The sequence below is a fragment of the Sus scrofa genome, chromosome 10, assembly GCF_054392235.1.
Source record: "Sus scrofa isolate SSC_HxYL_T2T_F1_AM1 chromosome 10, Sscrofa_HxYL_maternal_Yorkshire_Landrace_v2.0, whole genome shotgun sequence".
In the NCBI taxonomy this organism is placed as follows: domain Eukaryota; kingdom Metazoa; phylum Chordata; class Mammalia; order Artiodactyla; family Suidae; genus Sus; species Sus scrofa.
Window position 1 is genome coordinate 15,818,660 of NC_139392.1, and position 13,551 is coordinate 15,832,210.

A 13,551-nucleotide genomic window follows, 5' to 3' on the forward strand; every position below is an offset into this window, starting at 1 on the left:
ATATATATATATATATATATATATATTTTTTTTTTTTTTTTTTTTTCCCTTGTGTTTTTAGGGCCGCACTCACAGCATATGGAGGTTCCCAAGCTAGGGGTCAAATCGGAGCTGCAGCTGCCAGCCTACACCACAGCTACAGCCATGTGGGACCCGAGCTGTGTCTGCAACCTATACAGCAGCTCACAGCAATGCCAGATCTTTGACACACTGAGCGAGGCCAGGGATTGAACCCACGTACTCATGGATACTAGTTGGGTTTGTTAACCACTGAGCCACGAAGGGAACTTCTATCTATTTTATATGTATAGTTTGTGTCTTTTAATTCCTAATTTGTCTCTTCCCCCTTTCCTCTCCTGTGTCGTAGCCATACGTTTACTTTCTATAACTGTGACTCTGTTTCTATTTCTGTTTTGCATATACAGTCATTTGTATTATGTTTTAGGTTCAACATATGAGTGATATCATACAGCACTTGTCTTTCTGTGACTTATTTCACTAAGCATAATATTCTCTAGGTCCATCCATGTTGCTACAAATGGAAAATTTTCATTCTTTTTTATGGCTGAGTAATTTCCATTGCATATGTATATTACAACTTCTTAAGCAGTCATGTGTTGATGGGCACTTAGGTTACTCCCATATCTTGGCTATATTGTGCTGCCATGAACACTGGTGCATGTACCATTTTGAATTCGATTTTTCATTTTTTTTCCCAAACATATACCCAGAACTGGAATTTCTGGAATCATATAGTAGTTCTATTTTTAGGGTTTTTTTTTTTTTTTTTTTTAGTGTTTCTTCATTTTTTTAAAGTAGACTTGATTTACACTGTCCTGCCAATTTTTGCTGTACAGCAAAGTGACCCAGTCATATATATATATATATATATATATATACACATTCTTTTTCTCAGATTATCTTCCATCATGTTCTATCCCAAGAGTCTGGATATAGTTCTTATGCTGTACAGGAGGACTCATTGTTTATCCATTCTGAATATAATAGTTTGCATCTACTAATTCCAAACTCTTAGTCAATCCCTCTCCTTCCCCGCTTCCCCTTGAAAACCACAAGTCTGTTCTCTATGTCTGTTGAGTCTGTTTCTGTTTTGTAGGTAGGTTCATTGGTGCTGCACTTTAGATTCCACATACAAGTGATATCATATGGTTTTTGTCTTTCTCTTTCTGACTGACTTCACTTAGTATGAGTAAGTTAATTCCATGTTGCTGAAAATGGCATTATTTCCTTCTTTAAACCATTTTGAGTTTATTTTTGTGCATGGTGTGAGGGTATGTTCCAGTTTTATTGATTTATATACAACTGACCAGTTTTCACAGTACCACTTGTTAAAGAGACTTTTTCCCATTTTATATTTCTGCCTCTCTTGTCGAAGATTAATTGACTATAGGTGCCTGGGTTTATTTCTGAATTCAGAGGTCAGTCTCTCAAGGCAAAAAACTAAAAGCAAAAATAAACAAACAGGACCCAGTCAAACTCATACGCATTTGCACAACAATGGAAATACAAACAAATCAAAAAGACAACCTGTGGACTGGGGGAAAATATTTGCAAACAATGTGACTGACTTGGGTTTAATTTCCAAAATATACACACACCTCATGCAACTCAATAACATAAATACAGTCCAATCAAAAAATGGACAGAAGACCTAAATAGACATTTCTCCAAAGAGGACATACAGATGGCCAGTAGGCACATGAAGAGATGCTCAACATCACTAATTATTAGAGAAATACCAATCAGAACTATAATGAGGTTCAACCTCGCACCAGTCAAAATGGCTATCATTAAAAAGTCTGTAAAAACATGCTGGAGAAGGTGTGGAAAAAAGGGAAGCCTCCTACAATGTTGGCGGGAATGTAAGCTGATGCAGCCACTATGGAGAAGAGTATGAGGATTCATAAAAAACTAAAAATAGAGTTGCCATATGGTCCTGCAGTTCCACTCCTGTGTGTGTGTGTGTGTGTGTGTATGTGTGTGTGTATTCATAGAAAATTATAATTTGAAAAGATATATGCATTCCAGTGTTCATAGCAATGCTATTTACAATAGCCATGGCATGGGAACAACCTAAATGTCCATCCATAGATGAATGAAGAAGATGTGGTATATGTATAGATACACAATGAAATACTACTCAACCATAAAAAAGAATGAAATAATACCATTTGCAGAAACATGGATGGACCTAGAGACTATTACAGTGAAGTAAGGCAGAAAGAGAAAGACAGGTACCATATGATAACACTTATATGTAGAATCTAAATATGACACAAGTGAATTTATCCATAAAACAGAAACAGAGAGAACAAACTTATTGTTGCCAAGGGTGGAGAGGTGGGGGAGGAATGGATTGGGAGTTTGGGACTAGCAGATGCAAACTATTACGTGTAGAATGGATGAACAACAAGGTTCTATCACAGGGAACTATATTCGATATCCTGTGATAAACCACAATGGAAAAGAATATGGAAAGGGTATATACACACACACACACACACACAACTGAATTATTCTGCTGTAGAGCAGAAACTAACACAATGTTGTAAATCAACTCTACTTCAATTAAAACAAATAATAGAGCTATCATTTCATAATGTATGTGTATATCAAATCATCACGTTGTGCACCTTAAACTTAGACAATATTGTTTATCATTGATGTCACAATAAAATTGTAAAACTATAAAATTTTAAATTAATACCAAGAGTTGGTATGGATGTGTAGTAACAGGAACTTTTTTTGTGTGGGGGGGGGGGGTCTTTCTAGGGCTGCACCTGTTGCATATGGAGATTCCCAGGCTAGGGGTCAAATCAGAGCTGCAGCTGCTGGCCTACCTACACTGCAGTTCATGGCAATGCCAGATCCTTAGCCCACTGAGCAAGGCCAGGGATCAAACCTGTATCCTCATGGATGCTAATCAGACTGATTTCCACTGAGCCACAACAGGAACTCCAGGAACTTTCATATATTGCTAACTGTAAGATAAAAGATACTCCTAAAAGTTATCAGCACAAGGAAAAAATACTTGTCGTTCTATTTTGTATCTACATGAGATGATAGATGTTCACTGATTTATTGTAGTAATCATGTCATGATGTATTTGAGTCAAATCTTTATACTGTACACCCTAAACTCATACAATGCTGTATGTCAATTATGTCTCAATAAAATGAGAAGAAAAAAACATACAGCCATTCTGGAAAGCAGTATGACAGTTTTTAAATAGTTAAATATGCACTTAGCATATGACCCAGCAGTTCACCTCTAGATATTTATCCTAGGGCAAGGAAAACATATTTATACAAAACCTATACATAAATATTTGGGCAATGTTATTCATAACTGACAAAGTTGGGAACAGCTGAAATGGGAGAATGGATAAGTTAACTGTGGTACATCCAAACAATAGAACACTGCTCAACAATAAAAACAAATGAACTATTGATGAACAATGTTGATAAATATTAAATGCATTATGCTAAGTGAATGAACTCTTTTTCCAAATTTTGCATACTTAATATGATTCCATTTATGTGACATTCTGGGAAAATTAAAATATAAAAATATAGAACAGATCAGTGGTTGCCAGGAATTAGGACTGGTAGAAGAATCTGAATACACAAAAGGCAGCACTAGGAAATTCTTTGGGGTTTTAGAATTGTTTTATATCCTATTATTATGGTTATTATAAGAATACATGCATGTGGCCAAAAAACCTTATAGAACTGTATACCCAAAAAAAGTGAATTTTACTGTATGCAAAAATTTTATGAATGATTCAAAGAAACATATCAAATATTAACACTTTTATATTTATAGGTTGAAACCATAGCTAAATTATTTTGCTTTTATTATTCTGTATATTCCAGAATCCATCCAAAAATTACTACTTTTATAAATGAAAAAGTGAATGTGATTTGCAAATTAGTATGATAATTTTCTAATATAATGGTTTGATGACAGCCAGTATGATACTGCATTTAGTAACATATGACACATGATAATAAGCAGAACTTCTCAATAAGATTTCAAAAGGATATCAGATCATGATTTGCCTTTCTTTCTGGATACGTAATAAAACAGGGTTAATAAAACTTTTCTTTTATGCAGTTAAAGATTAGAAGGAAAGAAGATAGGGCTGTTTTGTATTTTGGGGCATACCCTTGGGGAATAGTTATTATTTCTGATTCAACAATCATATCTTTCAGATAAAGATCCTATTCTTAGGGAAACTTCCACAAATGAACCTCTTTCTTACTTTGTCATTTTCAAATGTAGGCATCAGCCTCCCAATTGGTGAACATTCTATCTTTGGGTATTTTGTGGATATACAGCAATGTGAATTTATACCATGGACAGAATTACTTCCTAACATTCAGACACTAATTCAAAGAGGTAAGAATAATTTTGAGTCACATTTTAACTTCTCTAAAATTCAGATTACGTTATATGTAAAAATGGTTATTTTTTTCAGTCCTCAGCATCTTTGAGGACTGCTGGGTTCTGTGACTGCGCTGAAATCCGTTTGGATCTATGTTTACAAAACATGCCTTAAAAAATAAATTGTGAATATTGCTTTCTGAGAAAGTTTGAAGGTATTTATTTGATTGAGTCTGTTGCATATTTTAAAACTGTAATTCATCGAAAGTCTTACTAATGGAAATATTTATTATTTTATTTAACTGTGCTTATCGAAAGGAGAAAAGGGAAAGACCCTCTTCTAAAACAGGCAAAACATAGATGTAAGAATGTGACCATAAAGGAAACTGCTAGTTAGAAATTAAAAATCATAGTTTGACAAATATCCATATATGCTAAATGATTTTTATTCTTAATCTTCTGCTTATACATATAGGAAAAAAAGACATAGAAAATTGTTGTACTTTGAGAGCTTGGTTGAAACTTGAGAAAGAAATTTTTTTTTTTGTCAGCAGCAGAGGCAGGTGGCAGTTCCCAGGCTAGGGATGGAACCCAAGCCACAGCAGTGACAACTCTAGATCCTTAACCCCTTGGCCACCAGTGAACTCCATTGAGTCAGGAACTTAATATAGATTTGTGTACTTCATGTAGATTTCTGGCAAATATATAAAAATCAATGAATGCAAATTGAATTGAACTGTTTTGAGATGAGATTTCTCTCATCAAGGGGTTTCCAAATTTGGTTATAAGAGTTTTTGACAAAAGATAACTGGAAACATTGGAAATGTGAAGCATCCAAGAAATTCTAGCTCAATTAATTTCAGTTGGAAATAACAAGGTTCCATTGTACATTATCTGTCACAGTATTATGTTTATTTGAAACCTTTGAATTGTGTATCATATGGTAATGCTAATATTGGTCACTCTTATCCTTAGCTTTTAGCACTGTTTGGAAAAAAATGGTAACTGAATATCAATGCACATAAATCAATATCTCAGTTACCGCTACAAAAGGAGGTATTTTCTCCAAATCTAAGATATTACTTCCTCTGGCCCCAACTTACCCTAATTGTAGGCAAGGGTTAGGAGAAACTAAAACCCTTCCAAGCTTTCAAATCCAGACCTATAATAGTTGATTGGGATAATCTAAATATCCCAGTATCATTTTTGATTCACCACTATGCAATATAAATCAAACGTCCTGGTGCCAGACTGCGCTCAGGAACATGAGAAAAAGAAACAATAGCAGAACTCCACATTTCATTCCTGTAAGAACCCGCAAAGATTCTCAGTTAATACCTTGGGGTGGATGAGCCACGCTGGAGTGAAAGCAGTCTCCCTTTAGGAAGCAAGGGTGTAGAGAAACAAGCAGTACCAGCCACAAAGTGCAGGCTTGTCCCTGACAGCTGGGGGCATCAGTGGGATCAGCTGGGTTCATGCTTCGGTTCCTGGGAACAACCCCTCAGGCCCCCAAAAGTTCTTCTGCCCACTGAGCCAAGTGGCTTGTGAATTTACAGCACCAGGCCATTTCTTAACAGTGTGGCTGCCTTTGCACTGAGCAAAGGCTCACCTTGGCTAGAACTGTTGTGTGAGGCATGAATAATGAGGTTATGCCTGATTCTCAGGAAGATAGGCAGCAGGTTCAAGGGCCACCCATACCCAGTTAGATGACATCTATTGAAATGAAAACTTAAACTTGTGGATGAACAGGTTGATTTGGTTCTTTAAAAGGTCATTGCTGATGTCAGTGGCGAGAAGCACACCTTAAATACACATAGACCATGAACACAGGTTCTGAGGCTTTGCTCTTCAGAGAGGCTCTGCAACTCCCTTTTTAAACCTCTGATTTTGCTCAGTGTGAACCTGATGTGCAGGGAAGTTCTCCCGGAGGGTCTCACTCATATCCTCCTTGAGGTCGGGGGCTTCACGTACTCTTATCTCCATGGACATGGACCGCACGAAGATGAGGACCTGCTTGTGCTTGCTGACTGCAGGGCCACTGGCCTTACTCAGTGAGTCATCCAGGAGATGGGGCTGTCCTCCAAAGCATCCCCAGTGTCACTCCCTACAAGCAGAGGGCAGCCCTAGTCCCATGCCAGCTGGCATAGTCTTGGTAGGGGCAGGTCTGTATCTTTGCCCAGTAGAGCAAAGTATACATGTATTGAATGTTATGTATGCATGTACATTATATATATGATATTATATGTACAATTATGTCTTAAAATACAATATCAGTTCAATTAATGATATATAAATTGTTTTGTCATGTAGAATATAAAATAAAAATTAAACATTACACATCATAAATTTATAACATTGGGGTAACCTACAATATGATAGTTTAAGCATCATGCTTCAAAAATTACCTTTTATGATTTAGTTTGTTTCTCCAAAACATTGTTTTTAAAAGAGTACTCCTTTTGGGAGTTCCCTTCGTGGCTCAGTAGAAAACGAACCCGACTAGGATCCATGAGGATACAGGTTTGATCCCTGGCCTTACTCAGTGGGTTAAGGATCTGGCATTGCTGTGAGCTGTGGTGTAGGTCACAGACATGGCTGGGATCCCATGTTGCTGGGGCTGTGGCATAGGCCAGCAGCTGCAGATCTGGTCCAAGCCCTAGCCTGGGAATTTCCATGTGCCGTAGGTACGGCCCTAAAAAAGCAAAAAAAAAAAAAAGGAGTATTCCTTTTCTCTACATCCTCTCTATCATTTATTGTTTCTAGGCTTTTTGATGATGGCCATTCTGAGTGGTGTGAGGTGATACCTCATTGAAGTTTTGATTTTCATTTCTCTAATAATTAGTGATGTTGAGCATCTTTTCCTGTGCTTTCTGGACATCTGTATCTCTTCTATGGAAAAATGTCTACTTAGATCTTCTGCCAATTTTTTGATTGGTTTTTTTTTTTTTTGATAACATGCTGCATGAGGTGTTCATATATTTTGGAGATTAATCCTTTGTCGATCACTTTGTTTGCAAATATTTTTTCCCATTCTGTAAGGTGTTTGCTTGTTTTGTTTCATTTTTTAAGGTTTCCTTTACTGTGCAAAAGCTTTTAAGTATGTCCCATTTGTTTACTTTTGTTTTTATTTTTTGTTACTCCAGGAGGTGGATCTGAGAAGATACTATTGCGATTAATGTCAAAGAGTGTTCTGCTTGTTTCCCTCTCAGAGTATTAGAGTATTCAGCCTTATGTTTAGGTCTTTAATCCATTTTGAGTTTATTTTTGTGTATGGTGTTATAGAATGTTCTAATTTCATTCTTTTACATGTAGCTGTCCTGTTTTCCCAGCACCACTTATTGAGGTGGTTGTCTTTTCTCCATTAGATATTCTTGCCTTCTTTGTCATAGATTAGTTGACCATAGGCACTTGGGTTCATTTCTGGGCTTTCTGTGCTGCTCCATTGATCTGTTTTCTTGATTTTTGTGCCAATACCATACTGTTTTGGTGACTGTAGCTGTGTAGTTTAGTCTTAAGTCAATGAGCCTGATTCCTCCATCTCCATTTTTCTTTTTCAAGGTAACTTTGGCTCTTTTGGGTCTTTCGTATTTCTTACACTGTTGGTGGGAATGTAAATTGGTACAACTACTGTGGAGGACAGTATGAAGTTTCCTTAAAAAAACTAAAAATAGAGTTACCATATGATTCGGCAACCCTGATCCAGGTATATATCCAGAGAAAACCTTAATTTAAAAAGAAACATACAGCTCAGTGTTCACTACAACACTCTTTACAATAGCCATGACATGCAAGCAACCTAAATGTCTGTTGACAGAGGAATAGATAAAGATATGGTACAAATGTCTAATGGAATATTACTCAGCCATAAAATAGAATGAAATAATGCCATTTGCAGCAACATGGATAGACCTAGAGATTATCATACTAAGTTAAGTCAATCAGAGAAAGACAAATATTATATGGTATCACCTATATGTGGAATCTAAAAAAATGATACAAATGAACTTATCTACAAAACGGAAACAGATTCACAGACATAGAAAAAAAATTTGTGGTTATGAAAGGGAAAAGGTGGGAGAGAGGGAAAATTAGGAGTTTGAGATTAACATATACACACTACTATAGATAACCAACAAGGACCTACTATATAGCACAGTGAACTCTAGTCAATATTCTATAATAACCTATATGGGAAAAGAATCTGAAAAAGAATAGATATATGTATGTATATAAATGAATCACTTTGCTGTACCCTTGAAACTACTACAACACTGTAAATCAACTATAAGCCGATATAAAATAAAAATTAATAGAATAAAAAAGATTACTCCTAATCTATTGTCATTGAGGGATATATTCTGAAGCTCACTCAACATTCGTTAATATTCCATAAATATGTGCAAAATGACACAAATGTATTACATAAACTCAGGTTTATTTGTAGTAGCAAAAGATTGGAAATACCATGAATATCCATCATTAGCACATTGGTGAAAATTTTATAATATATATTCATTACATGAAAAAATATTAACCAGAAAAAAGTCTTTGCTGTTATAGAAGGATCTCTAAAATGAACCAAATTTTAAAAAACTGCACAACAGTATATACGTACACAGTGTGGGAATTAGGTAATTAGGATATAGGTATGAAAAAGAGATTGTTTATTGCCTACCTTTATGTGCTTTTGAGTTGTGTACCATGTGAATTATCAGCTGTTTAGTTTTTAATTTAAAAAGGAGTAAAATGAAAGATGAGGAAGTGAGGCTATGTTACATTTTAACTCTTTTGAGAGTTTTGGCTGTGTAATAGGAAGCTGTGGGATCAAGAGAGATTTGGTTTAGCTTTAGTGTGTGTATATGCGTGTGTTGTATGTAATTCATATAAAATTGCCCATATTCAACTGGTTTTTACTAACAAAAATGTCAACTTCATATGATTCAATCAGTAAAAAGATGGGTGATCCTAGCACATATCTGTTTGTACAATGGAAAAATTCCAATAGAAAGGAAGAGACATAACAGTGAGGGAGAAGCATCATCAAAGTAATTGTTCTTAGAAAAGGGATTGCAGGACGCTTTGGCAGCTTTTACTGGAGGGAATGTGGAGAAGCTGCTTACACTGCATATGAGGCCAGATGCGTAGGTTTGGTGGACGAAAAATCAGAAGTGCATATCGTGGACTGAAAAATGCGTGTGATGAGTTCCCTGGCTGAGACTGTGAATGAATGGACAAGTTTCTGAGATCAGCAGAGGCCCCCAGGCACTTGCAACAATTTTGGCTTGTATGTATATATTTACATTGGTTTATAATGCACAGACTTTTCCAGAAAGTATTTAGTACCTAAAAGATGAGATGGACATTTATTTACAGGTCATTTGAGACTTTTTAAAAAATTTTAACAGGAACTTCAATAGTACCTGATCCTCCAGGCTCCAGTGTACACCTCCTGAAGATAACTGAATATGGAGAGAACATTAATTACATCGCTACTAGAGATACAACGTGCCTTTCTTTTCTCATAAGCCTTCTTTTAAAGAATTCCTGCCCTGTACTTCTCACAGGTATTAAAAATATTTAAGGAATGAGGATTTCAGAGTTAGGAAGAGCCCTAGTAATTATTTAGTGCAATCATTTTATTTTATAAGTGGGAAAAAAAGATGACCTGACTCTTTCAATATATATATTCTTGCTAACAGTATCTGAATGCCTATTTCCCCACATTTGCCAACACAGGACATTATAAATCTTTTTTCTTTGCCTTCAAGACAAATTCCAAAAGTAGAACTCCTGGATTAATATCTGTATGACCTCCATAGCCTCTGGGCTAAGGTCCTTAGCAGGCCACGGATGTCCTATTGATTGATTCACTTCCATTTACACACAGAGCTGCATGCAGAAAAAAATAAGAAGAAATTGCCCGATTTGACAAGTAATTTACAGACACAATTCTCAACCCAATGTTAAAATATTTCAGTCCTTTACCATTATCAAGGGGGTAATTCAAAACAGCTCCTACCTTCACTTAACATTTATTTCAAACCCATTCAGTTATCGTTTCTGATTCTCTCAGTTGGGTTGCCTTTCACCAGAGATAACTGTGTCCCTTTCCCAGTTCTGTACTCAAAGTATTCAAGCAAAATGAAGTTGGAATCTCAGATAACCCATCCCTTGCCTCCAATTTTGTCTAAGGAAATTCTTAGTTTTACTTAATGTTTGGTGAATTATAAAGTTGTGACTCCCTGTTCTGCTGCCATCAAGAGTGAACATTAACTAAAGAGTGTGTTGGCAAAAATTTTCACGGGAAATTAATTTCATGTAGTAGTTCTGTTGTTTGCAAAAAGGTTTGTGATAGACTTAAAAGAACACTAGATTAAAATAGTGGCTAAATCCTAATCTATTATTTTTTAAGAGGTGTAAATAATTCAAAGGATTTTGAGAAGTTTTCATATTAACTTCCTTGTTTTACCCATTCTTAACCATTAAGAATGTTTACCCATTCTTAACCCATTTTTAAAGAGAGGGAATAGCACAAATACACTTTTTGAATGACATAAAATGTTATAGTTTCATTTTAATATGTTAGCATCTATTCATTTTCTTGTATGTAAGTCTAATCTTATGTTTTTTCCCCCCTTAGGAGACTTTGCTGTTGGGAAAACCACTGCCATTAATCAAATGCTTGAAAAGTTAGAGAGCTCAGGAGCATTTGATGTGAAATATGGGTCAATTTTAGGAGAAGTCCTGTTATATAATGAAATTAAAAAATCAAGGTTGTATATATTAAACTCTAAATTTGATTTGCCTGGTAAAAACAAAGTTTGCCTTAATATATATAAATATACCTTATTTTAAAAAGCAACCCTGTTATATGAAAATGCAGAATTAGAAGTTCCCATGGTGGCACGGCAGTAACAAACCCAACTAGTATCCAATAGGATGCAGGTTCAATCCCTGGCCTTGCTCAGGCAGTGGCTTAAGGATCCAGCGTAGCTGTGAGCTGTGGTATAAGTAATAGATGTGGCTTGGATCCTGTGTTGCTATGGCTATGGAGTAGGCCAGCAGCTACAGCTCTCATTGGCCCCCTAACTGGTAACTTCCATATGCTGTGGGTACGGCCCTAAAAAAAAGACAAAAAATAAAATAAAATAAAATGAAAAATTATTCAAAAAAGGAATTAAGGGAATTCCCATCATGGCTCAGTGGTAAGGAACCGAACTAGTATCCACGAGGACGCAGGCTTGATCCCTGGCCTCACTCAGTGGTTAAGGATCCAGCATTGCCATGAGCTGTGTTGTAAGTCACATATGTGGCTCAGATCTGGTCTTACTGTGGCTGTGGCATAGGATGGCAGCTTACTGCTCCGATTTGACCTGTAGCCTGGGAACTTCCATGTGCCATGAGTGCAGCCCTAAAAAGACCAAAAAAAAAGGGGGGGGGGAAGAAAATCTTTACTTTTCCAAAATATTAATAAATAATTTTTTTTTTTTTGGTCTTTTTGCCTTTTTCTTGAGCTGCTCCCACGGTGTATGGAGGTTCCCAGGCTAGGGGTCAAATTGGAGCTGTAGCTGCCGACCTATACCACAACCACAGCAATGCGGGATCCGAGTCGCAACTGCAACCTACACCACAGCTCACAGCAACGCCAAATCCTTCACCCATTGAGCAAGGCCAGGGATGGAACCTGCAACCTCATGGTTCCTAGTCGGATTCGTTAACCACTGCGCCACGATGGGAACTCCTAGATTCCTTTAAATGAGAAATTCTTACATGTATTTTAACTATAACTTTAAAATCTCAATTCGTTTTATATAACAAAGTACAATTATAAACTATTTTCCTTCCTATAAGAATGCACCTAAAACATACAAGTAAGACGTTGCCTATAATTGGTTGTATTGCACTAGCAATACATTTCCTTTTTATGAAATATGAAAAGTATTCCTTACAAAGAACTTTGTCTTTATCATTCTGTGTGTCTCTTCCTGAGAAAAAAGAGGAATGAGAAAGAAACCTAAGTTGTGCAAATAAAAACTGTAGATGTTTAAAGTTAATTCTATTAAAATATTAGTGAAGCCCGATGTTGTCTGAATTGAGTAAGAAGGAATTTGAGGAGACGCCTATCAGGTTTTCCTCTAATCGCTGGTCTCATAGCCCCTGGCCTGTGTCACATGAATACTTGGATGTCTCACGGACATCTCAGCATTCACATAGCCAAAACGTAGCTCTCGACTTCACTTCCAAACCTGTTCTTCCTCTAGTGTTTCTCCTGGCAATAGATGAGACCCAGTAATTCACGCCTGAAACCCAGGAATCATCTTTGAATCACCCCCTCTTTCCCCTCACCAGCCCGTCTCCAGCAGCCCATCTGATCCCTGCCAATTCTTGTATCCGCATTTTCCCTGCCCCCTAACAGTCTTCTGTTAGTCACATCTATTACATCTTCACAGTACCTCTCAATTCCTCTACTTCTCTTTTTTCGCTGTCACTTTTAGTCCAAGCCACTGTCATCTCTACCTTACACTAATGATTTTGGAATAGAATCCTACTACTTTTAAATAAAACCTTAAAGGAGTTCCTGTCATGGCTCAGTGGAAGCAAATCTGACTAGGATCCATGAAGACAGGTTCGATCCCTGGCCTCACTCAGTGGGTTAGGGATCTGGCAATGCTGGGAGCTATGGTGTAGGTTGAAGATGCGGCTCAGATCCCACATTGCTATGGCTGTAGCGTAGGCTGGCAGCTGCAGCTCCATTTGGACCCCTAGCCTGGGAACCTCCTAAGGCCGTGGGTGCAGCCCTAAAAAAAAAAAAAAGAAGATTAAAAAAAGGCCTTAAAAGTCACAGAAATAATTTTTGAAACAATATAATAGGAATTATTCCTTATCTAAATTATTTTAATCGTAGAGTCTGAAAAAATTAATTTTACTGTTCAGTATTTAAACTGAAGTGGATTGTAATGATAAAGATACCCTAAAAAAGAAAGCCCTGAAGCCAAAAACAGCAAAATTAAGTTGAACCAGAAGGCAAAATACATTTTAAAAATGGACGAGTTAATGGCATACTACCCATAGAAAATATCTAATAGCTTGGCATACTAGGAATTTGCCCCATTAGTTCTTTATGAGTAAGCCTGTGTTTTTATA

At 36.6% G+C, this 13,551-nt stretch overlaps 1 protein-coding gene across 1 annotated transcript in view; it reads left to right on the plus strand.

Moving 5' to 3' along the window:
* The window catches only part of DNAH14 (dynein axonemal heavy chain 14), a 343,434-nt gene that overhangs the window by 213,177 nt on the left and 116,706 nt on the right, over window positions 1–13,551 (plus strand). Inside the window, exons 43-45 of the mRNA XM_084979196.1 lie at window positions 4,306–4,422; window positions 9,813–9,971; window positions 11,048–11,180. Coding sequence (XP_084835322.1) covers window positions 4,306–4,422; window positions 9,813–9,971; window positions 11,048–11,180 — 409 coding nt within the window. The remainder of the gene's footprint in view (window positions 1–4,305; window positions 4,423–9,812; window positions 9,972–11,047; window positions 11,181–13,551) is intronic.